A 24800-nucleotide genomic window follows, 5' to 3' on the forward strand; every position below is an offset into this window, starting at 1 on the left:
AAATTTATATTGCTCTCCTTTTTAGTGAAAACTGCTTCTCTAAAATAGAAATCTCTCCAGACATGAGTGAGTCCTTTCATTCAGGACCTGAACAGTGCTTAGTGAGGTTATCCAAATGTCCAGTGAGCACAGGAAGCCATGAGCAGCATCACTTGTCAGCAGGAAGTACAGATTACAGGAGTTATCCCAAGGCATGCCCACCAGAATGAGCAAAAGTAAAGTTACATGCACTGTAGAATAACAGCTTCCAATTTTGAAAAGCATGCCAAGTATGTAACCAGTACATTTGCACACTGGTAATGTGGGTGCCACATGTTATGGCTGTTAAATTGGTCAGAGTCTGAAGAAGATCAGTGTGCACCCCATGACCTATCCATTTATACCAATTAGATGTACACAGAAGTTTGTGAGACACGGAACAAGTATCAGGTTTCCTAGCTACATATTTGTAGTGACTCAAACTAGAAACATCCTACGTAAACGCTGAGAGGAGGACAAATGAATTTGATAGTGTCACATGTCAGAATACTTTGTGGCAATGTATAAATCTGTAGGAATAATCGTGAGCAAAAGAAGTTGTCCCTTAGAGTATACTGGGGCGGGAAGGTAGTTCAGTTAGTGAAGTGTTTGGCATTCTGGTCAGAGGCCCCATGAATTCAGATCACTGGTACCCATGTGCAAAGCTAGGCATGACAGCACATACCTGTGGGAGATGGAGTTAGGAGTTCCCTGCTGCTTGCTGGCCAGCCAGTGTAGCTGAAACTGAGCTCTAGGCTGGTGAGAGACCCTTTCTTAAAAGGTAAGGTAGAGAGCAATCAGGGAGGACACCTGGCATTGGCCTCTGACCTCCATGTGTGTGCCTGTATACACATAAGACTCTATATGCTGATTTCATTGTTTTTATGCTTTGTATATTGTATTTTTGTTATTTTCAAGGTGGCATTTTGCCGAGGCTGGTCTCCTATTTCTGAGATGAAGGGATCCCCCAGCCTCAACTATCAGAGCAGCTGGGACTACAGCAGACTGTGCACCCTTGTATGCCTTGGTCTCTGTCTTAAAATTGTCTTTTTTTTAAGCCAGACTGTGTCTTTGTTACAGAGGTAGCTGAGGAGCTTGGGAGAACGGCCTCCTCCTCCTCTGTGGTTCCATACCTGCCTCGGTTACCGCTGCTTCCTTCCAAGACGAGGACCCTGAGGAAGCAGGGGGAGAACAAAGAGAACCTAGATGGGGGCCTTGATGCCGCCGAGAGCCTGGCCTCCAGCTCAGCACCAGGTAGGAGGGGTCAGCAGAAAAGGAACCCCCTGAAGAACCAGGGCCTTGGGCCTGCACTGCCAGTGTGGGCAGGCTTATCCAGCCCCATACAATCTGTTACCAGTTCTGTATTTGTGGTCCCTGGCACCCAGATGGGTGATGACATACACATATTATAGAGAAGGGACGAATACAGAACAAGCCAGCAGGTGTCACCACTAATACACACATCACAGTTGGAACACTAGTCACTGAATCAATGGTTTATTTGTCAATTTCCTGAGTAGTGCCAACATCTGACATTTAATAAATGCAGACAGAGCTTTCTAATGTAGTCATACTAACTGCTCACCTCTTATCTCTCCTGTTTTTGATTGGCCATTTCTCAGCAGGGTTCATTAGAAGCACACAGGCCTCCAGTGGGTCCCCAGCTCTGCCTCGAAAGCAAAGAGATAAGTCACCCAGCAGCCTCTTAGAAGATGCCAAAGAGACATGCTTTACCAGGGATAGGAAGGGAGGCTTCTTCAGCTCCTTCATGAAAAAAAGAAACGCCCCCACGCCCCCGAAGCGCAGCAGCTCCTTTCGAGAAATGGAGAATCAGCCCCACAAGAAATATGAGCTCACGGGTAACTTCTCACCTGTTGCTTCTCTACAGCATGCTGATGGGTTCTCTGTCACTCCCGGCCAGCAAGAGTCGAATCTGGTGCCAGCCAAGTGCTATGGGGGGAGCTTTGCACAGAGGAACCTCTGTGCTGATGATGACAGTGGTGGGGGTGGGGGCAGTGGCACTGCTGGGGGTGGGTGGTCTGGTATCACAGGCTTCTTTACACCTCGCTTAATCAAAAAGACACTGGGCTTGCGAGCAGGTAAGCCCACAGCCAGTGATGACACTTCGAAGCCTTTTCCAAGGTCCAACTCTACATCTTCCATGTCCTCAGGGCTTCCAGAGCAGGATAGGATGGCAATGACCCTTCCCAGGAACTGCCAGAGGTCCAAACTCCAGCTGGAAAGGACAGTGTCCACCTCTTCTCAACCAGAAGAGAATGTGGACAGGGCTAATGACATGCTTCCAAAAAAATCTGAGGAAGGTGCTGCTCCAGCCAGGGAGAGACCAAAAGCCAGACTATTGCCCAGAGGAGCCACAGCTCTCCCCTTGAGAGCCCCTGATGCAGCCATCACAGAGAGTGACTCTCCGGGGGTAGGGGTGGCTGGAGTGGCAGCTGCCCCCAAAGGCAAGGAAAGGAATGGTGGGACGCGACTTGGAGTCGCTGGAGTCCCCGAGGATGGAGAGCAGCTAGGCTGGTCTTCTCCAGCCAAGGCTGTAGCTGTCCTCCCAACCACTCACAACCACAAAGTGCCAGTCCTTATCTCTCCCACTCTGAAACACACTCCAGCTGATGTGCAGCTCATTGGCACAGACTCTCAGGGGAACAAATTCAAGCTCTTATCTGAGCATCAGGTCACATCCTCTGGAGACAAGGACCGACCCCGTCGGGTAAAACCAAAGTGTGCCCCACCCCCACCCCCAGTGATGAGACTACTGCAGCATCCGTCCACGTGCTCAGACCCCGAGGAAGAGCCGACTGCCCCACCTGCAGGACAGCACACTCCAGAAACCCAGGAGGGAGGAAAAAAGGCAGCTCCAGGCCCAGTGCCCAGTAGTGGGAAACCTGGGAGGCCAGTCATGCCTCCACCTCAAGTGCCTTTGCCCACATCTTCCATCTCACCGGCCAAAATGGCCAATGGCACAGCAGGTACTAAGGTGGCCCTGAGAAAAACCAAACAGGCAGCTGAGAAAATCTCAGCTGACAAAATCAGCAAAGAGGCCCTGCTGGAGTGTGCCGACCTACTGTCCAGTGCAATCACGGAACCTGTGCCCAACAGCCAACTGGTGGACACTGGGCACCAGCTGCTCGACTACTGCTCAGGGTATGTGGACTGCATCCCTCAGACTCGCAACAAATTTGCCTTCCGAGAGGCTGTGAGCAAACTGGAACTTAGCTTACAGGAGCTGCAGGTGTCTTCCACAGCTGCTGGTGTGCCTGGGACAAACCCCGTCCTTAATAACTTATTGTCATGTGTACAGGAAATTAGCGATGTGGTGCAGAGGTAGCCATCGTCGGCCGAGTGGGGAAATGCACACATTCTGAGGGGAGAGGGAAAGGGACTCGTTTTCCTGTGTTCTCGTTCTCAAAAAGTGAAAGACTGGTACTTGAGTGTGTTTATGTGAAGTACCTCAGGTCCCTGAGTTCTCACGTTTACAGGGTCATCTCAGAACAGCAGAAAGGAAGTCACAGAAGTAGACAAAAGTCAGTGTGGTGGAGCAGCGCAGTGTGGGCAGGGTTGAAAAGTGCACTGGGAGATTAGGGGACCTCGTGTGCACATCGTAGGAAAGCACAGCCCTCTCTCTGCGGTGGCCTGTGTCGCCCACTGCCCACTGTTGGGCTGCTCTCAGTTGTGCTGTACTACGAAACAGGCCTTGACCTGGCCAGTCCTGGGGGTTATCACGTTTCAGTTTACTGCAAATCTGGGGAGCAGGAGAAAGCAGTGTGGGGGTTGTAGCAGGAGATGTTTTATTCGAGGCTAGTGGAAGTGGCTGTTGGCCTTGCTTCCATGGTCATTGCTGTTGTAGCGGGAACTGCACACTAGATTACCAGAGTACTCCACTGGGAAACATGGCCTTTCCATCTGCTTTGCACTGTTTACCACTGGCGTGTCAGTTGGTGCAGAAAGTACAGAATGTAGCGTAAGTTTAGTCAGACAGACACCTCCAAGCTCTCATACTGACTAGCAGTCACTTCTCCCACTCTTCTAGAATGTTACTTGCTAGTGGGCCAGTATCCACCTGCAGCTTGTTGGTGGCTGTCTGTAAGCCATGGGCATAGGGGCAGTCTCTCTTCCTTCATTCCTGACAGCATACCGGGCATTACCCAGCATCGATGTTGAAAATAGTACTCACACTACAGGTTCCTATGCCCCTGAACACTGACACAATGGCCACTTGAGCAGCTACACATACTCTGTACTTAATGAGAATAACAAGCAGATGTAGTACCTTTCTGAAAGGGGCTGGCCACATGGCTGTCCTCTGGCTGGCTGTGGGGAGCCGTGTCCACCGAGGGCCTCCATAGGATCTCGTCGTCTTTGTCTTTGCTCCCAGACCGTCCCTAAGCCCTGTTGCACTTGGAGTTTGTGTTGGGAATATACTTTATTTATTTTCTCCTTTCATCTCTATTTCACAGTGCATAATAGAAGGGGTGGATTATTTTCAGGGAGCACCAGTTAGGCCCAGAAACCTCAGGGTTTAACCTGAGAGTTGGTTTTGCCTTTGAGAAATGGGCACTCCCCTTCCCTAATTACAGTCATGGAAGCTAATAGAGTAACATGGGATAGAACTGTAGCAGGCTGCACATTACTGATGGTTTTGGTGTTGTGTCTAATTCTAGTTTCTGATTTTTCTTTCAAAGAGAACCAATACAAAATATGGTGATGTTTCTTTTTCCAAAGGAATATTAATGTAGGAAGATGCGAATTGCGCACTAAGCAGTGTTTTCTTCTTGGCTCATTGATCCATGCCGTCAAGTCGCTACCCTGTCTTCTGATCTCTTAATTGAAGGCAATAGCCCACATTCTCAAGAGGGTTTTGCAGACTTAATATACCACTCCCGCTGAGAGGCTCTCTGGGAAGCTCTTTACTTAATGTTGTTGGGTCGCTTTTCATTCTCTTTGCTGAATCACAAATAAGAAACGTTTGAACTGCCAGAATCAGGCCAGAACCCTAAGGGGAAACTATTTCAAGTCGCATTTGGCATCCTTAACCAAGAAAGAAATTTAGTTTTCAATTAGAAAAAGGAAATTTGGATGCCTGTCACTGCTGCTCTAGTGAAGAAAGCTCAGGGTGAGCCGAGGCCTGGGGTAAAGGACACAGCCCTGCAGTGGTAGCATGTTCCCTCAGCTGCAGCCTGACAGCCAGGCTCCAGGTTCGTGCCCCTGGAGTCACGGAAGAAGATTCCCCCCACCTTGTTGGCCACTATTCTGCACATCGGATGCACGCATAAACTTGAATTTATTCTAGCAGTTAGCTTAGTTAGATGGGGCAGAGGAAGTGAAAACTTGAGGGCATTATTAATGCTGCTTTTAGCGTATATCCCTGCAGCGTGGGATGTCTTAACGGATGGTGGTTGTTTTGGGTTTGGGTCTCGTTTTTGTTTGTTTGTTGTTGGTTTTCCCTTCAGAGTTCTGAAAACAAGCAAGTAGTGTTCTTCAAAACACTGCTGAGTCACTTGGCTGCCTGCTTTTCTTTCTCTGAGGCCCTGAGTCATGTCTCACTCAAGCGCCTGCCCTGCTCACACAGCATCACTAAATCCATGAGCTGAACTGACTGTCCTCTCCTCGTGACAGCATGAGCTGTGTCCTTTACAGGGATTGAGGCCTCGGGCCACAGAGGCACTGTCAACTTGCTGTGGAAGAATTATTTACGTTTGTCTTGCATCTACCTGCAAGGGACCAGCTTAAAAGGGGTGGGGAGGGGCAAATTAAATGGTTTGAATCTAAATGAGAGAAAACTGCTTTTAGAAGCTAAAAATGTAATTATTTATGTAGCCTAAAAACAAAGCAGATGGCGAAAGAGAAGGCTCTGGCAACTCCTAAAGCCATCCATTCGGCCGGGCAGACCTCTGCACGGCCACGGCTCGCTTGCTTACTCTCATTACAAGTCCCGTGACTGCATTGCATCTCCTGCCTTCAGATGCAGTGCTCTGTATTGAAGATATCCAAATTCTGCTTTACGGGGAACTTTTTTGTTGTTGTTTTTTTAAGCTTTGGGTACAATTGTATTTCACATTTCCAGGTGATTTCCATCATGCTGTTCAGAAAGGCAGGCTTTGAAACTGGCCTTTTGTATGAGATGTAGTTTGCAGTGAGGTGGACTAAATGGAACATAATATACCTACCAAGCTGTGGTCTGGCATGTAAGAAACGGGTTTGGTCATTTTCAAGATGCCCTTTGTAAAAGGTCATCATAGTGGATTGGAGACTAGGTTCCAGCCTCATTTTAAGGTTTCATTTATAAATGTTCCTCCTTAGTTGACAATTGGCTGGCTAACTCACTTTCTGTTAATGAAGACAGTGGTTTTTAAGTTAGGGGTACAGCATACCGATAGTGTGAGGCCATGTTTATAGCTCAGGTGCCTGGTGCAGTGACCACCTAGGCTGTTAATTGCTAGTATGAACTCCTAACCTGGGAGCACACAAACATCCTCTAGAGATTTTTAAAGGAAAACTGATGAATTAGCCCCACTTTGATGGAATCCCCGGTGGGATGAGAGACTAGCTAGCATGTTTCCCAAGATCTTCTCCAGGTTTCAAACACTCCCCATTCTCTGAACACTGTGTACAGAAGAGGAGACAGGAGAGGACTATTGTCACTAGTTCATATCTTGTAGCAGTTAATGGCAAAGCTAAGGCTAGAATTCAGGAGTCCTGACATTTGGCATCTCTCCACAGCTTGCTGCCTTGTGAGATGCTGAGCTAGACAATCAGTGTGCCCACGTGGTGCTGCACACTTCTAAAGCACAGGCTCTGGCAGGCCTGGCCAGGAAGGGCTTGGATGTTTGGTAATGGCAGTGTAGCTGGACAAGCCTTTAGTAGAACTCCACTCTGAAGAGAACTTAGCACTGTTCTTCTAGACCTCAGGCACACATAGAGATCTGCACTTTGTAGTTGAAGAATACCAGCCTGAGTTGTTTAAAAACAAGAAGGAAAAAGAAAAAGAACTAGTCCTACACTCTTTTTTTGTTCAAAAAGAAATGTGTTGTTCAGTGTCATTTTAATGCATGCAAGGTAGTGTATCTGAAAGCACCTTGAGAAATCAAATGCATTCACTGTAAAGCTGAATTGCGAATGTCTGTAGAGGATGAGCTGACCTGGACCTGAAGCTAGAAACTCACCCTCTGCTGTAGTTTGTTGCAGACATATGTCCGACACTGCTAAATGTGCATGGGAAGACACAGCGATGTTTGCTAATAGTTTAGAGCTGAACAGCTTCAGAAAATTTAGGGGCCAATTTTTTGGTTTAATTCTCATTTTTAAGAAGTAGTCAAGTGGTGGCATGCAATCCAGCAGTAAAGAGGCTAAGGCAAGAGAGTCTCAAGTTCTAGACCAGCCTCAGCCTCAGGAGATGAAAGGAAGAATAGATTACTCCCGGTGAAGCCAGCAGCTTTTCCAGACCCTTGACTGGACGACGAAGACCCCCTTCCTCTTGAGCAGTCCTCTGCTACATGCTCTGCTTTTGGTGTGGTAGGAGCAGACTCATCTCCTGTTTATGTTGACACTTTCTTTTTAAAACTAATGTCTTGGGGTGGGGGGAAAGTTGGGGGTAGAAGACTGATGTACTTGGAGAATTTCTAGAATTTTCTCCCAGTTATAAATGACAGTGACATTTATCATCACTCCTTTAAAAGAAAAGTAGCTGAGCTTAACTCACCTGTTAGATTATCATGTATTCCAGGAAATCATGTGGAGGTGGCTTGCATATTGCTGCACTCTAGTCTCTCCCCCCCCCCCTCTCTCTCTCTCTCTCTCTCTCTCTCTCTCTCCCCTCCCCTCAGCCTCACCCCCCCCCTTTTCTACCTTTGCTAGTGATGCCCTGTTCATTGGGCTGTATCTTCAGGGGAATTGGTATTGGGTTGACAGAGTCATCTTTATTTCTGTTCTCAATGATCTGTGTCATCACCTCGCATGCATTAACTTGCTGCATCTGAACCTGGCATACATCTTTATGCCCTCAGCATCTGCTATGGCCAGTACTTTCTGTATTTCTTGTCAACTGCTTTAGCTTGGTCAAGCCTGGTAGCTTAGGTCTTTGGATTTTGTAGGCATACAGAGGCCTAGAGCAAGGTAGTTCCCAGGGAACCTGTGCTCAGGTTCCTATGGCTCCCATGTGGCTCTGAGGCAGAGAGGCGAGACCTTGGGATGGTTCTAACACTTGGTCTACTCCTAAGTCTTGTGCATAGAGTTCCAGTTTTCCAGCTTAGGACTCAGGAGTGCTTGGAGTGGTGGTTCCTCTTACCTGTGCTGATGAGCCCAGCACAGTGACCCAACTTCAGTGCTGTTGCCTGTGATCCTGTTGCTACGGAGGCTGGCTCAGCTCACCCTACCCCACTGCCGTGTGTTTGCGTTCCATCTTGACTGTGTAATGATAACTCTTCTTTTGGACTAGCTCCCCAGGTGCCTCAGGAGGACCCTGGATGGAGTCTGGGCAGTTTATCTTGATTAGAAACTGACAGAAGCCGGGCGGTGGTGGCTCACGCCTTTAATCCCAGCACTTGGGAGGCTGAGGCAGGCGGATTTCTGAGTTCGAGGCCAGCCTGGTCTACAGAGTGAGTTCCAGGACAGCCAGGGCTACACAGAGAAACCCTGTCTCGAAAGAAAAAAAAAAAAGAAGGAAAAGGAAAGAAACTGACAGAAGTCATCCTCAGAGATTTGTATCATCAAAGATGAGTTCCTGAGTATGCTGGGAGAAATACTTGCCTGCTGGGCTGGTGTGCATAACTGTTGAACTAGAGCTCAAAGTCCGTGGCTTCAGACTCTCCATTCATCTCTGCACACTGGCAGATTGCTGCCTGCTTTCTCCATCCTATGTGATGTGCTGAGGGAAGGAGGCCCTTCTGGACCAGCCTCCACCTCCACTCACACTTCCTTTGTTCCATGTACACTTATAAATCTGAGACTGTTTACCCCTCCTAGATAATAATAATCTTTATTTCCCTGGTGCGGCGGACAAACAAGATCCACACTGAGTGGATCTGCAAAGTTGCCATCTAAGGATAAAATATGCCCACTTGTCCTCAGACCATAGCGTCTTGAGAAGAATAGGGCTGTGTGGGGTCCTGAGTTACTCACCTGGTTTGAGAGCTTGGACCCCAGCCCTTTAGGACATGGAGGAGGCACTGTCAGATACTAGCAAGGTAGTGAAAGGAAATACCAAGAGTTCTGTGGGTGGAGCTTGCTCGCTAGCTTCGGTTTGTTTCTGAGTTCCTGAATAGCACTTTAACATCTTGTTTTTAGCGACCATATATAATTTAGGACTAGTGGGATTTCATAAAAATGTCACATACCTAAGTTCCCAGTTTTCAGCAGATATAAAGTGAGTCAGGGGACAATGCAGGGGCTGTAGTGCTCCAGGACCATTAGTTCCCAAGTTGTCTTTGGTGTGCTTTAAGACCCATGCTGTGTTGTGAATGACAAGAATGCTGATATCAGGTCAGGGCCACGAGAACCTGCTTTCTTGATCTCCATGGCCAGCTTCCTTTATGCCACTTGAACTCCATCCTGAGAAGTGTTTGCTGAGCCCTTGAGAAATGACCTTCAGGGACATGAGGATTCAGAAACCTCCCTTATCACCCCTCTGAGGGCAGAGGCAGTGGCTGGTGAGCACACTGCACACACACACACCCCTTCCTTGTAGACCCTGCACTTCTGCAATCTGATTCTGTAATGACTATCAGTGGAACTGCCTCGACTTTGTGTTTGCTTGATAAAAGTAAATTTGAACATTTTGTGGTGGTTGATAGAACTTTGTCCTAAAACTTGCTAATTCAGACTCTTTAAAACTCTAATGTTTATACCAAAGGTTACACTGCAGGTGGTACACAGAGGGTGATTCCCTATAGTGGGCACTGTGTGCGTTGCTAAAGGGACACAGTGCCCAGTGAGACCATATGGGATTTTACTAAAACAAGTCAGTCATGGGACACACTACCACTGTTGTCAAGTATTTGTTCTTAATTGTTATTGTAATATATTTTCAATTGTTTTTCTAATTTAATTCTCTCTGTTGTCTGACTGTGAACTGCTAACAGTGTTAAAAACTTGATGTAAATAAACGATGCCCCTGGCAGGGACTGCTTCCTGCCATGTCTCACAAGGTTTGCAAGTTGTGTTTTGTTCTAAATAAAAGCTGAAATGTTTTATAGGCAAAGTGGGCTTGAGTTGGAGTATTTCTCCCAGGATACTAATTGACAGGGAAGCAGAGCAGATCTTTACAGGCAGGCATTCAGTAGAGGTCGCTAAAGTCCAGAGGATGGTTAGTAAGCATCCCTCTGATACACTCTTTCCAGAGTGTGAGCTGTGGTATGAATCCTCATCCTAGAGTGAGTATTGTACATATGGTACCTTCTAGAGCCTGTGCTGGCAGACATCAGGTAGGTACCTTAGGAGTGTGTGTCTAATGTAAAGGACTACACACAGATATTTAATTAGCTGAACATCCATTCTGAACTCAACTGCATATATGTTCTTAAAGTGTCTTGAGACAGGAATTAAAATAAGTATAGACCCTCCAAGAGAACCACCTCCTTCTTCTTCTTCTTCTTCTTCTTCTTCTTCTTCTTCTTCTTCTTCTTCTTCTCCTCCTCCTCCTCCTCCTCCTCCTCCTCATTCTCCTCCTCCTCCTTCTCCTCCTTCTCCTCCTCCTCCTTCTCCTTCCTTTCTTCTTCTTCTCCTCCTTCTCCTCCTCCTTCTTCTCCTCCTTCTCCTTCTTCTCCTCCTCCTCCTTCTTCTCCTCCTCCTCATTCCTTCCTTCCTTCCTTCTTTTTTTATTAGGTATTTATTCCATTTACATTTCCAATGCTATCCCAAAAGTCCCCCCCTCCCCTTCCCACCCACTCCCACTTCTTGGCCCTGGTGTCCCCCTATACTGAGGTATATAAAGTTTGCAAGACCAATGGGCCTCTCTCCTCACTGATGGCCAACTAGGCCATCTTCTGATACATATGCAGCTAGAGACATGAGCTGGGGGTGTGGGGGGTACTGGTTAGTTCATAATGTTGTTCCACCTATAGGGTTGCAGATCCCTTTAGCTCCTTGGATACTTTCTCTAGCTCCTCCATTGGGAGCCCTGTGATCCATCCAATAGCTTACTGTGAGCATCCACTTTCTTCTTCTTCCTTCTTCTTCTCCTCCTCCTCCTTCTCCTCATCCTCCTCTTCCTCTTCTATCCTTCCCAAGGTGGCCTCAAACTTGCCATGCACAAAAGATGACCTGAACTTAGGAACCCTAAGCTGGGGTTGCTGTTGTATACCATGACACTATTATGTGAGTGCTGGGCTTCATACATAATAAGCACTCTTAACAACTGAACCACATCCCCACGTCCCAGGACATTTTGACGTCTGTACACATCCGTTGAGAATAAATAGTGAGGTGTTTCTGTACATGTGCACATTGCAATAACCAAATCAGGGTATTTAGAATATCCACGACCTGGCTTCACTGTGGTGAGAACACTCAGATTCTTCTGTTAGCCCTTTTGAAATGTTCTGTGCAGTATGGTGAACTACAGCCACTCACTGCAGTAAAACGCCATAACTGAGTTCTTACCTGCCTGTAACTGTCACGGTAGCTACTGGCCAGCGTTTTCACTGTTGTCCCCCCTTCTCTATCCCCCAGCCCCAACCGCAGACATGAGTACACTCTCTCACTCCCTCCATGTGATCAGCTTCTTGACATTCCTTGTGAGTGGGGTGATCCACAGTATCTGTGTGGCTGGTTCCTTTCGAGTTTAGACTAGATTCCATTGTTTACTGTGCTCCAATGCTTTTCCCATTGTGTGTGCATTTCCCGATACCCCATCATTGGTTGATGACACCTCCGGCTGCTTCTGTCTTCCCCCATCATGCACAGTGCTGCGCTGAGCATGAGTGCAGCATAACTGCATTTCTCTTTGCTCCCTGTAGTGGAATTTGTTTATTTTTCAGTTTTCCTAAAATTCTGTGTACACTAGAATAATATACATTATAGCATATTTAGAGCAGTCCTGTTGAAAATATATTATTAAAATATTATGTATATAAAGATACATATTTATGGGTATTATGTGATGTTTACATCATTGTATACGTTGCATTATGTTGAAATGTTAAAGGTACCCACTTCCTTAAATATTCTTGTCTAATCCTTTCTTATTTTTAAAACAGTATTTATTTTATTTATTTATTTTTTATTATTTACTATTTATTTATTTTTAAGACAGCCTGACTGGTCTCATCCTTGCTGTGTAGATCATGCTGGCCTTGATCCCTGATCATCCCACCTCTCCTTCATGAATGCTGGAATTACAGGTGTGTGCCACCATGCTCAGGCTCAGACCCTTTTAGCTTGTTTACATCTTTTTTTAAATTTTAATTTATTTATTATATGTAAGTACACTGTAGCTGTCTTCAGACACCCCAGAAGAGGGCGTCAGATCTCATTACGGATGGTTGTGAGCCACCATGTGGTTGCTGGGATTTGAACTCAGGACCTTCAGAAGAGCAGTCAGTGCTCTTAAACACTGAGNTGCTCTTAAACACTGAGCCATCTATCTCTCCAGCCCCCAGTTTACTTTTTTTTTTTTTTTTTTAAATTTTTTGTGTGTGTGTGTGTGTGTGTGTGCATGTGCCTGTGTGTGTATATTGGATCCTTGGAGCTGAAGTTAAAGGTAGATGTATAAGCTGTTGGATGTTCATGCTGGGAACCAAGTTCTGGTCCTGGAACCGCAGCAAACACCCTTCACTTAGGAACCATGCATATCTTACTCTGCAAGTCAGAATTCTGACTCCTGCGGTGCCCACCAATGGCCTCTCCTTGTTCCCTTTTTTAACTGTCTTCACCTTCTACTATCCTAAAGGACTCACTGCTTTGTTACAGTAATTTCATAGGTTCAGATCTTAACCTTTATATATTTAACTCAAATTTAATTGTTTTAGCTAGATACTCTTTTTCAGTGCCTTAAATGTGTTTCCTTTTTATCGTGCTAGGGCCACATATGCTAGGAAAATACCTCTAAGGTACAGTCCTAGAACATGTCGTCGTCATAGGGTCCAGGCTGGCCTGGAATTTTGGATTCTAAGCCTCTGCCTTCTGAGTGCTGGGGTTACAGATAGGCACCTCTATGCCAAGCTATGTATAATGCTTTGCATAACCTCTGTCCCATTTCCATAACGGCTGTGCTGATTTACACTCCCCAGCAGTGTCCGATGGTTCCTTCCTTTTCTGTATCTACCCTAGGATCTGTTGTTTTCATATTCTCATTGGGGTAGGGTATTTCCTTTGGGCAGAACCATTTTCTTTGGGAGTGGGGGTGAGAAGCTCATATAGCTTAGAAAGATTCCCAAGCCCCTTCCTCTAGGCTACCTAAGCACTCGAGAGTAGCTGTCAGAGTTCATTTCACTCCGGGCAGAGCTGCAGCAGCACAACACCGTGCTAGGAGAGGCTTTTCAGTGAGGTAGCACTTGAAGGTCGCCAGAGTTGTGTGCATAACCTCAGCAAATGCACTGACTGACCAGGGTAGATTTGCATGGAGACCCCTCTTCCGTCTGGCACTGGTGCCCCACCTTTGGTGAACATAAGTTTGTTCATGTCTTTTTTAATCAGGAAAAGCTGTGCAGTGTTCTCTCACAGCTTGGCATTTTCATTTTTTAGGATGAATCCTTTTGTCTCTCTCCTAAGACTTTTTAAAAACTTATGTGCATGAGTGTTTTGTCTGCTTGTATGTCTGTGTATCACTGAGTGCCTAGTGCCTGCAGACCCAGAAGAGTGTTGGATCCCCTGAGCCATCAAGGTATCAGGCTATCATGGAATGAGTTTGGAAGTATTCCTTTTTCAATTTTGGAGGCAGTTTCACTAGAATTGGTTTTTACTGCTTGACGTTTGTGTAATAAAACCAGTCTTAAACGCCTTAACCCTTTCCTCAGCCTCCTTGGTGTTGGGATTACTAATGTGTTTCACACCCATATTTTAACTACTTACTTACAAACAGGGTTTCTAAGCCCTGGCTGTCCTGGTACTCACTATGCAGACCAGGCTGGCCTTGAACTTACAGAGATGCGACTTCCTCTGAATTAAAAGGCCTGTCACCATGCCCATTTCAGACTTTTAACTCTTTAAAAGGTCGATTTCAGTTATGAAGCTATCAGATCCTTAATGTGAGACTTTTAAAATTTTACTGATCATATGATTTATTTAAAATCTATTCAGGTTGTCTGTTTTCTTGATGATTTAATTTAGTTGGTGTCTAATCATAATGGGTTTTGAATTCTTTGTTTCTGTGTTACCAGTCGTAATATCTCCTTCCCCACCCACCCCCTTCACTTTCCTTGGCTGTACGGGTCATGTTTATTTTACAGAAACAAAGGAAGAACCAGCAGCTCTAGCACTGACCCTTGTTTTTATTGTCCAGTCCAGTGTCATTTTTAGAAACAGGGTCTTGGGGCTGGGGATCAGTAAAGTCCTTGCCTAGCAAGAAGCCCTGGATCTGAGCCCAGCACCAGATAAAGCCAGGTGCACTGGCACACGCCTGTAATTATAGCACTTGGGAGATGAAAAAGCAAAGTCACTTCAGGATTACATACTGAGTTCAAGACCATTCTTAGCTATATGAGACACTGTCTCAAAAAGACAGGGACAGTCTTGCTGTACATCCCTTGCCAGTCTCAGTGAATTACTAGACAGCTTCCTGCCTCAGTCTTCGGAGTGCTTGGATCATGGGTTTGTGGTGTGTTACCACACGTAGCTTTTTCACCACTGTGGTGTTCATTATTATACTAATTTGGAGTTGAGTGTTTTTCTAGTCCTTTGGGCACAGTGCCTGTCTGAGATGTGTGTGTGTTGTTGCAGTTTCTCAGAGCTGTTTTCCTCATGGGCTTTGCCTCACAAAATTAAGATTTTTCCATTTCACTCTAACCACTGACCTGCTGGTTGTTCTGGGACTGTAAGTTTCTGCTTATTATCCCTGCTCTGCTTTCCTGCCTATAATACTCATGACCACAAGGTATTCTAGGATTTCAGTTCTGTTAGATCAGGTAAGACCTGCTCCGCGCTCCAGCATCCCCTGTCCACAGGGAGAACAGTGCGTCTGGCTCTTGGCTGGGGGGGGATTCTTTAGTATTCCTGTTACAGTTCACTTGGTTCTCACTTTGTGCCCATCCCGCTCTGTCCTCCTGAAAATTTGAGGACAGCCTGGAAACACCTGGCTTGAACAAGAATCTAAGTCTCACTGGGCGTTTTATGCTTATTAATTACCATGTGGTCTTGCTTTATAAGAAACCTTAATTGTTAAATTTCTGTCCCTGGGGTTTGTGGCAGCAGAACTCAAGCTTTTGAATTTTGTGTCCGCCTTTGCTAATTGAGATCCCACTTCCAAACTACACTCCTTTATCTCAATTATTTGAGTATGGCTGGGCTAGGTGGTCCCTGGCCTTAAGGCAGGTGAGTGAGTACACATGTACTTACTGGTAAGTGGGGGTTGCAGAAATGGTCCATTTTCCAAGAACTAAAGGTGGGAGTGCTGAGGAGGACTTTTAATAAGAGGGGGAAATTCTGAGAAAACACAAAGACCTGTATGTTTAAAAACTGTGAAGGGACCAGAAAAGAGTGGCCCACGGTATCCTAAAGACAGGTGGTACTGACCTGCCTCGCCACATCAGCCTCGGGAACCACAGCTTTCCTTGTCAGAGCTGGAGCGGAGAACATGTGTGTTCGAGGGCTGAGTCAGAGGAGCTTAGTTAAGAAGCTTCCAAGTAGCCTGGAACCAGCACGTAGGACGGCACGTGCTGTGCCAGCCTGCCGGGGCAGTGCAAGGACCACGTTTCAGTCAGAAAGGATGCTAGAAAAATACAAGATTTAATTACACATGATGAGGCCTCTTTAAAAAGTTTTTAGGCCGGGCAGTGGTGGCACACGCCTTTAATCCCAGCACTTGGGAGGCAGAGGCAGGCAGATTTCTGAGTTCGAGGCCAGCCTGGTCTACAGCGTGAGTTCCAGGACAGCCAGGGCTACACAGAGAAAACCTGTTTCAAAAAAAAAAAAAAGTTTTCAGTCTGCACAACAGAACATGCCTTAGCTATCCATACACACCTGTGTTTTGGTCAAGCTTGGCAGGCTGCTCAAACGAGGCAGCTCAAGTTTCTTTAGCTCTCTCTCCCATATTAGCCTACTACAGTTCTGGGCCACACCCATCATGTTTTGAAAGCTTCGGTTTGTCCTTTAGCCTAAGGCCCTTTGCTGGTCTCACATGCAGAAGCTGCCCCTCTCCCCACTTTGTCGGAAAGCAAGGAAAGCCAGCCAGACCTGCAGACCTGGGCCACACACCTCTAGTCCACACATCTTCCTTGTACTGTAGCCCAAAGATCCTAGAGCCTCAGGCTCATATGAACTCCAGCTGCCTTCCAGGAAGAGCTATGGTGCCAGGAGACTGTAGGGAGTGTTCTGAGGACCCTTTGGTACTTGGACCTTCCATTCCACTGGCTTCCTGACCCTCAGTCTAGATTGTCTAGAAGGTAGGTTTTTAAGGCACCAAGTGGTTTTTAGAAACTGCCTCTGTTAGGAACTGCCTTTTGCACACCAGCTGAAAGCAGTGATTGCTGGACGCCAGGGCACCTGGCAGATGGCTGTCTCTTGTAGAGCAAGATTGTTTAGGGTGCCCAGGAGTCACTTTCAAGGCAGGAAGAGGTTGATTCTCTGGGAAATGGATTTGCAGCCCTGAGAGGAGAAAAGCCGCTCTTCCTCGGGGACGTATGTCATCATCTTGGCGATTTCATCCAGGGTCTCTTCTGTGTATGGGAGATCCTGGCCCAGGAAGGCATCTCGGACACACAGCCTCACATGGCGGTACTCCAGTGGCAGGAAGGGGATAAAGTGGTCAATAAGGTGTTTCTTCAGGAGACGGCTGGAGCCAAAGCTGCTGTCTGTAACCAAGACCCAGAGTTACATAGAGTCTGACCTAGCCTAGGACTGAACCCTGCTGGAGACCCCCAAATTGAGACCTGCACAAGAGCTGGTCTCCCACAAAGCTCTTGGAGTACTGTGTGCATTGTTGCCAAGGACGGTGCAGTGGTGGTATTCTAGGCATGGAGAAGCACAGTGATTGTGGCTGTAGCAGCAGATGATGGCATGATGGCTTTGGTGTAGCAAAAAGGTGGAGCTGCCCCACCTTCACCTGCACTGTTGTCTCAGGGAGATCTGCTAGCCTATGGTCAGAGACCACAGCTGTTTCTGGGGTGGGGCTGGACCAGTGACCCTCTTCAGAATGCATTTCCAGGGAAGGAGTATAGGCTTATTCTCGTGCCACCAGAAGTTGATGGGTGAGACTGTCCTATGTCCTCTACTGTCCAGACACCCTCACTGCCTCACATTTGATAACAATCATCTCTGGCTGTGCTCGTGGCAAGGCTGTGTATGTATCTGAGTTGACCACTTACCTGCAGCCTCCATGATCTCAGCCTGAAGGGGCACCTCCAAGTGCTGCGTTGTAATTTCCTCCCTGGACCATCCAGCCTTAAGCAAACCCAGGACTACCTCATTGATGACACTGCTTCCGAGGTTACTGAAAGAAACAAGCGCTTGTTAACAGCCGATTCCCACACTCCCCCTTGTGTTCCCTGACTGCTGAGATCAGTTCTGCTGCTATGGTGTCGAGCAGAAAGGCACTGCCCTGCTTTGCCCCCACTCTGCTTTCCTGGACCTTTTTGGTAAACACTGGTCAGTCTATGCACAGTGCAGGAAACACTCAAATTTTGACTGACCTGCAAATCAGATACGAATGAGATTCTGGGACCATGGGACACTAATGGAGGACACACTGAGCAGTGACAGACTCAAGGATGCCTCAGGACCACAGGCTTCAAGGCTCAGAAGGTAAGGATGAAAGCTAGACTACGGCTGGCCAGAATGTAGGGCTGTGGCCCCACCCACTCTGTCCTAAGAAACTTGGTTAGGCTACAATGGGTTGTAGGAGATGGAGTAGAGGTAGAGAGAATTCGTTTGGAAAACCGTATTGGCAGGAGCCTGCAGTTGGTGGACACAGGAGATGCCTAAGTGTAGAGCAAAAGCTTATTTTGCACTGCCTGTGTCCTCTCAGGCTAGGCACAGAGAGATGGCTGCATACTGTTAAGACAGGAGTGACACCACGAGGAGGGCGGGAGCAAGTGCTGGGGACCTGCAACCAGGACAGCTCATCCCTGTCTCAAGCTGGCACCCAGCTGAGCCTTGTCTGACTGCACAGCTGTGCCTTCACTTTCCCTGCTTAAGGCTCACAGAATGAGGAACACTGTAAGTGAAGGATGGGGGAGGCAGGCAGCAAACTAAACTGGGTCCAGCATCTCCTGTCCTCTGTCCTCACAAGGATCAGTGTCCTTGTTACCTCAGAGGAATCACTCAGACCTTTGGAGCAGCCTGGCTTCAAACTCGGAGCTCTGCTTGCCTCTGCCTCCCCAGTGCTGGGATTTAAATATATGTGCCACCACTAAACACCGGGCCGTTCCTATGTTTTTGACAATGTCTGTCCTGCAGATGATACTCACTACGTGCCCCTCCCAATCCCTAACCTGCCTCCCTAGCTAGGTGGGGCAGCATCTTTCCCCAGCAAACAAGTAAAGACCAGTATGTCCCTCATAGCCACTGATTAACTGATTTCCAGCCTCCTGCTGGAAGAATCCAGTAAGAACAAGGGCATCCCCACTCCTTGCTCAAGCCCAGCTGCTCTGCCACACTTCCAGCCCCGCAGAAACTGCTTACATCACCCATCTGATCTCTGCACCTGCTGGACAGCCTTCAGGTGGCCTTTGGATACATAACTGCATCAGCAGAGATTGCCCCATCCGTGTCTGCCACAGTAGCCCTGATTCCACAACCTGGACTCAGCGGCAAGCCTCTGGAGGAGGTGGATCGATCAAGCCCCAAGGTCACAGACCCTAGTACAGTACCCTCTCAGTCCCAGGTCTACCTGCCTGCACCATGGGACACGGGCCCCATTCTGCATGGTTTCTGCGTATTTATCAGCTCTATGCAGCTTCCTTCTGAACTGCTTGCACTGTCGCCTACAGTCATGTCATCTTCCCACCACGTTACAGGTTGTACCTCTCACACAACAAAGCCTGGGGAGCCTTCACTGCCTGTCCAGTGTCTTCAGCTCAGCAGGGCTGCACTCTCCGGCACCTGCATGCCAAGGTAGCTAGATGCTGAATTCCTCACCCTCCAAGCCCCTGCTGACTGAATACTGAAAGGACCACTGTCACAAGCTCCCATCACTAATGGTGAACTCTTCCCTAAACAGAGCTAGACTCAGTTTCTTCACTGGTAAAATGAGAAACTGGGCCCAGACAAGCTAGGGGTGCTTCATCAGTGTGGAGGCAGTTAGTCAACAAACACCCACATGCGTCATTCATGAATAACTCACGTCCATATAGTTAGTTCTTCAAAGTCCTTTTGTTCATACCCTGACCATAGCTCAGAGAAAACAGACATTAGCAACCCTCTTCTGGGTGCGTGACAAGAGCACAGTAGCTCCAGGCCTGCCTTGTGACTCTGGGGTCTTCTACTGACGGACACAGGCAGAAATCAGTATTACTCTGAAACCAAGCCCTAAACAGTACTATCCTTGCTACTGAAAACTATCAGTACAGTTCAAGCGAACTGCACAGGGAACTCTACGACAGACCTAAAATATCCTTTGGAACCTAATGGGAGCAAAAGTTTCCCATAAGCATTACCTGAAGAATGAGACCCTCGAGGAGACGGGAGGCATGCCATCAATAGATGCAGGAGGGACCAGGACCAGGATCATGTCAGGGTTCCACCTGGACTGTGCGTCATCTCAGCTGTGTCCGCTGACTCATCACAGCTTGTCAGCCCTCCACTCTGCCCTGCTCCAGGCCTGGCTGCCTCCCATCCTACTGTCAGCTTTACAGATAAAGCTTACTCTTGCAAAATCTTGGCACTCGAAAATGGCTTTTGTCAATGTTGGGCAAGCAATCCCTCCTGGGCTTCACCTACTTTGTCTGAGGTGCCACAGAGAACTGGCAGAAAAGCCACCAGTACCTCATTTCAACAGCAGGTCTCAGGTATATTTCAGGATTAAACTGCAGATCCAGTTGGCAGTGTCGGGGCTGGGAAGGGCTCAGTGGACAAACTATTTACTCCCTGTGCATAAAGACCTGAGTTCAGGTCTCCAGCAGCCCCATGAAGAGCTGTGTGCCCTTAGAACTTCAGCCCTGGGGGCTTGCTGACCAGCTAGTCTGTCCAATTCGGTGAGAGACCCCGTCTCAAAAAACAAGGTAGAGCCAACAAAGTCTGGTGGCACCTTTAATTACCTCAGGAGACAGAGGTACATGGATCTATGAGTTCCAGGCCAGCATACTCTACATACCAAGTTCCAGGCCAGCTGGGGCCACACAGTGAGCCCCTGTATTTAAAAAGGGTAAAAGCAAACAAGCTAGAGAGTGTGATACAGGATACTCAGTGTCAACTTCCACACAAGCTAGCACACACACACAACACACATGCAAGAATCCTTACCACAAAGGAAAGGCAAACTGAAGTTTGTTCTAGAAACCAAGTCTAGAGACTTAGATCTCAAACACATTGTTTTCTCATAACTAGAAGACCAGAGAACCTTGGGGCAGGGGTTGGAGGTGGCTAATTTGGGGGCACCCTCAGGAGGGGTGGTTGTGGTTCTGCATGGCTGGAGAGGGACTGTGGGGTCTGGCTCATGGCCTCTCCTTGATGGAAGGCCTTGTGCACGCCTGCAGCAGGTTGCTGGAAACCACTGCCTCATTTATGTAAGAGCCCCTGGGTAAGTGAATTCCCTGGATGGCAGCTTGGCTGCTGTTAGGTGGCATCAGCCCAGCTCCAACTTCACCCATGTGCACTATTGTGTGTGTATAGCTACGTGGCCTGAGTCAGTCCACTAAGGTCAGGTCTCTAGAGGAAAGGGCAGCGTTACTGCCAGCTGGTCAGAATCCAAAATGCTTGCCTTGAGATAGGAGGGTCACTGGGTCACACTGGGCAATACAGCACCTAAGATAGTTTGCCAAGTTGTAAAGCAACTAGGTAGGAGAGTCCGTGCTTTGGGGAACCATTCTGCTGCCTCTGCTTATGGGAATGGACAGCTGAGGCCACTGACTCAGACGGGTGAATACTGTGGGAGCTGGGATCAGTCTTCATTCTGACATTTCGGTTATGTTAACAAATGCCTCCATTTCTCTTAAAACCCCTTGAGACCCTCACCTGCTCCGTCCTTGGCTTCCATATGCAGAAACCCACGTGGCTTAAATCTGTCCGGTCTTGTCTTGGGGAACCACCCTAAACCCAAACCTGCCTTCCAAGTTCAGCTGGAGAAAAACCATTCCTACTTCCCCAGGGCACCCTGGGAACCCCACCCCACCCCCCACCCAACTCATGAGCAAGCCCCAGCCTGTGGAAAATGAGAACAGGTTTGTAACAGTCCACAATGGAGTCTGCAAGGAGCCTCGGTGAAGCATTCAGATTTGCCCACCGAGTCCTTCTGAGGATCTGGGCATACAGAGCACAGTAATCCTGCTCAGCAGCCTCCACGGCCCACTGCAAATGTGAGAGACCTGCCCTTCCCTCACTATTTTCTGAGAAGAGCCTGCCCTTCCAGGGTGGGAATCCTGAGGAATGTAAGGTGGGTTTCTACTTGATTTTAGAACAAATAGCTAACTTAAAAACCAGTGCTCTCAGGCTCTTGTCATTAACCCCTACTCCACTAGATTTCCGTCAGGGAGTGTGGCCTGCTGATGCTCACTCTATCCAGTCCTGCTTACCTCACCCATCCTGGTGACCCAAGGACTGCCCCACTCTAAGAAAGGACACTAGACCCACAGTGGCAACTCCACCCACCTCTACCATCTGCCTGTGGACCAAGCTTCTTGTTGACCATCTACTGCATCCCCCCTCACCACCTTCAGTAGGGATTCTAGATTTGCATCATGAACGCCACCACCATCAGTACCTGTTACTTAAGGAAAGGCCCTGAACATCTCTTCAAGACTCCTGAAGACTGGCTGTGAGAATCTTCTAACTCAACAGAAGGTCTGCACCTCGTCTTAGAAATGTCACTTAGCTCAGACTGAGTGGGGACTATTTCTAATACCCAGTTGGAACCTCAATGCTGAATTGCCCAAAGATTCAAACCTAAGCCTCAACTGATCAAGTTGGGTAACAAGAAACAGCTTCAAACATACAACGAAACAGACACAAGATTTCAGAACTACTACCAACAATGTAACTACAGATGCCTAGGTCCCATGGCAAGTACACAGGAATAATAGAAACAAGTCTCTACAAAAAGTAGTAGTTCCCTAGTAAATGCCTAAGAAAAATCAGCTTAGGTGACATATATAAAAATGATTTCAAAGGACCAGAGAGATGGCTCAGTGGTTAAGAGCACTGACTGCTCTTCCAAAGGTTGAGTACAAATTCCAGCAACCACATGGTGGCTCACAACCATCTGTAATGAGATCGATGCCCTCTTCTGATGTGTCTGAAGACAGCTACAGTGTACTTAGATATAATAATAAATAAATCTTTTTAAAAATTGATTTCAGGGCTGGCGAGATGGCTCAGTGGTTAAGAGCGCCGAGTGCTCTTCCGAAGGGCCCGAGTTCAAATCCCAGCAACCACATGGTGGCTCACAACCATCTGTAACGAAATCTGATGCCCTCTTCTGGAGTATCTGAGGACAGCTACAGTGTACTTACATATAATAAATAAATAAATCTTAAAAAAAAAAAAAACACCATTTCAAAAAAAAAATGATTTCAAAAGAAATAAATCAAAAATCTAGACTGAAGACCTTGAAACATGAACAACTGGATGAAATAGTGAAAACAATTTAAGATACAAAGACAAAACTTAAAGAGATATAATCTCTGAAGAAAAGCCAAAATGAAATAGAACATGAAAAATTCATGAATTCAGACAACCAACCCAGAGGGAAGCCTCAGTAAAATCAAGAAGAAGAACACCAGGTGGAGGCACACATTTAATCTCAGCACTTGCGAGGCAGAGGCAGGTGGATCGCTTGAGTCTGAGGCCAGCCTGGTCTACAGAGAGAGGTTCTGGACAGGACACCCAGGGTTATATAAAGAGACTCTGTCTCAAACAAAACAAAACATAAACAAAAAACCTCAGAACAACAACCACCACTCAACAAACCCCACCACCACCAACAATCTATGGATGGAAACTCTAAAACAAGTGGGCAAATTTCTAGATATATAAATCCTACCAAAGTTACATCAAGATAAATAATCCAAATAAACCCATAACATCTGGTGAGACAGAGCAGTAATTAAAAATCTCTGAACTGCCAGGTGTGGTGGCGCACGCCTGTAATCCCAGCACTCTGGAGGCAGAGGCAGGCAGATTTCTGAGTTCGAGGCCAGCCTGGTCTACAAAGTGAGTTCCAGGACAGCCAGGGCTATACAGAGAAACCCTGTCTGGAAAACAAAACAAAAACCAACCAAACAAAAAAAATGCATGCAGGCAAAACACACATAAAAATAATAATAAATTAATTTTTAAAAAAAGTAAGAACCTGGGCTGGAGCGATGGCTCAGTGGTTAAGAGCATTGACTGCTCTTCCAGAGGTCCTGAGTTCAATTCCCAGCAACCACATGGTGGCTCACAACCATCTGTAATGAAATGGGGTCCTATGCCCTTTCCCAGTGTGTCTGGAGACAGCAACAGTGTACTCGCATACATTAAATAAATAAATTAATACTTAAAAAAAAAAAAAAAAAGTAAGAACCACCCAACTATAAAATCCCAGGGCCAGATAGATTAGTACAGAATTCTATTAGACCTTCAAAGAATTAACAAAAAGACCTCCCCTGCCAATTCACAAAATAGAAAAGGAAAAAACATTTTCAAATTCCTTTTATGAAGCCAATTTTATCCTCATACCAAAATCAGCCCCAATTTCCACCCCTCCCATCCCCCCCAAAAAAAGGGAGAAAAAAATATAGACCAAGCTCCCTGATGAAAATAGATTCGGAGTTTCTCAGTACAATATTTGAAAATCTAACTGAAAAACACATAAAAGAATACCCAGCTTTTTTCCAGAGATACGGGGACGGAGCAACATATGAAAATCAATAAACATAACCCAACACACAGGCAGATGGATTGTGGCTACATGCAACTGTGGGGGCTGGGGGGAGGGCTGGCCTGGGGTAAGACTGATTTTGAATCTCCTCCTGAGACTGGCAGGAGTTAGGATGGCTCTCTCCTTGCTCTCAGCCTACCTGCAAATGACCTCTACCTCCCCACCTCTGGGGAGGTCTATGGTCAGATTGCAGGTTCGGCTTCCTCTCTGTCAATAAGAACCTGCCCAGCAGGCTCTTAGAATCCCTCTTCGCGTAAAGGAAGCGTTCCCAGTACCTCAACCCTAGCCAGTAACGTACACAGTCCCTGGAAATCCCTACCCACTCCCCAAGAGCAACACAGTCCTTGTTCAACCCAAATAAAGCTGAGCTGTCTCACTGAAGCTGACCCCAGAATTCAGTCTGTCAGTAGTCATGGCCCACAGTGGATCATTGCATTGGATATAGAAAAGGTCTTTGGCTGGGCAGTGGTGGTACACGCCTTTAATCCCAGCACTTGGGAGGCAGAGGCAGGCGGATTTCTGAGTTAGAGGCCAGCCTGGTCTACAAAGTGAGTTCTAGGACAGCCAGGGCTATACAGAGAAACCTTGTCTCGAAAAACAAAAA

At 47.1% G+C, this 24800-nt stretch overlaps 2 protein-coding genes across 10 annotated transcripts in view; one reads left to right on the forward strand and one right to left on the reverse strand.

The window, feature by feature from the left end:
* Abl2 (ABL proto-oncogene 2, non-receptor tyrosine kinase) overlaps window positions 1-7809 on the forward strand; it is a 91926-nt gene extending 84117 nt beyond the window's left edge. For 3 of the 9 annotated variants that reach the window (XM_029480761.1, XM_029480754.1, XM_029480759.1), the window contains 3 exons: window positions 1099-1272; window positions 1644-1877; window positions 2190-7809. In XM_029480761.1, coding sequence (XP_029336621.1) covers window positions 1099-1272; window positions 1644-1877; window positions 2190-3364 — 1583 coding nt within the window. In that variant the 3' untranslated portion in view covers window positions 3365-7809. Of the gene's footprint in view, window positions 1-1098; window positions 1273-1640 lie in introns of all 9 variants that reach the window. The other 6 variants (XM_029480760.1, XM_021159581.2, XM_029480749.1 and 3 more) reach the window with 4 other exon arrangements.
* An 8227-nt stretch (window positions 7810-16036) lies between these two features.
* The window catches only part of Tor3a (torsin family 3 member A), a 19806-nt gene continuing 11042 nt past the window's right edge, over window positions 16037-24800 (reverse strand). Inside the window, exons 5-6 of the mRNA XM_021159623.2 lie at window positions 17490-17614; window positions 16037-16976 (exon numbers count right to left, since the gene is read on the reverse strand). Coding sequence (XP_021015282.1) covers window positions 16726-16976; window positions 17490-17614 — 376 coding nt within the window. The 3' untranslated portion in view covers window positions 16037-16725. The remainder of the gene's footprint in view (window positions 16977-17489; window positions 17615-24800) is intronic.

This window comes from Mus caroli, chromosome 1 (genome assembly GCF_900094665.2).
Source record: "Mus caroli chromosome 1, CAROLI_EIJ_v1.1, whole genome shotgun sequence".
NCBI classification, from domain to species: domain Eukaryota; kingdom Metazoa; phylum Chordata; class Mammalia; order Rodentia; family Muridae; genus Mus; species Mus caroli.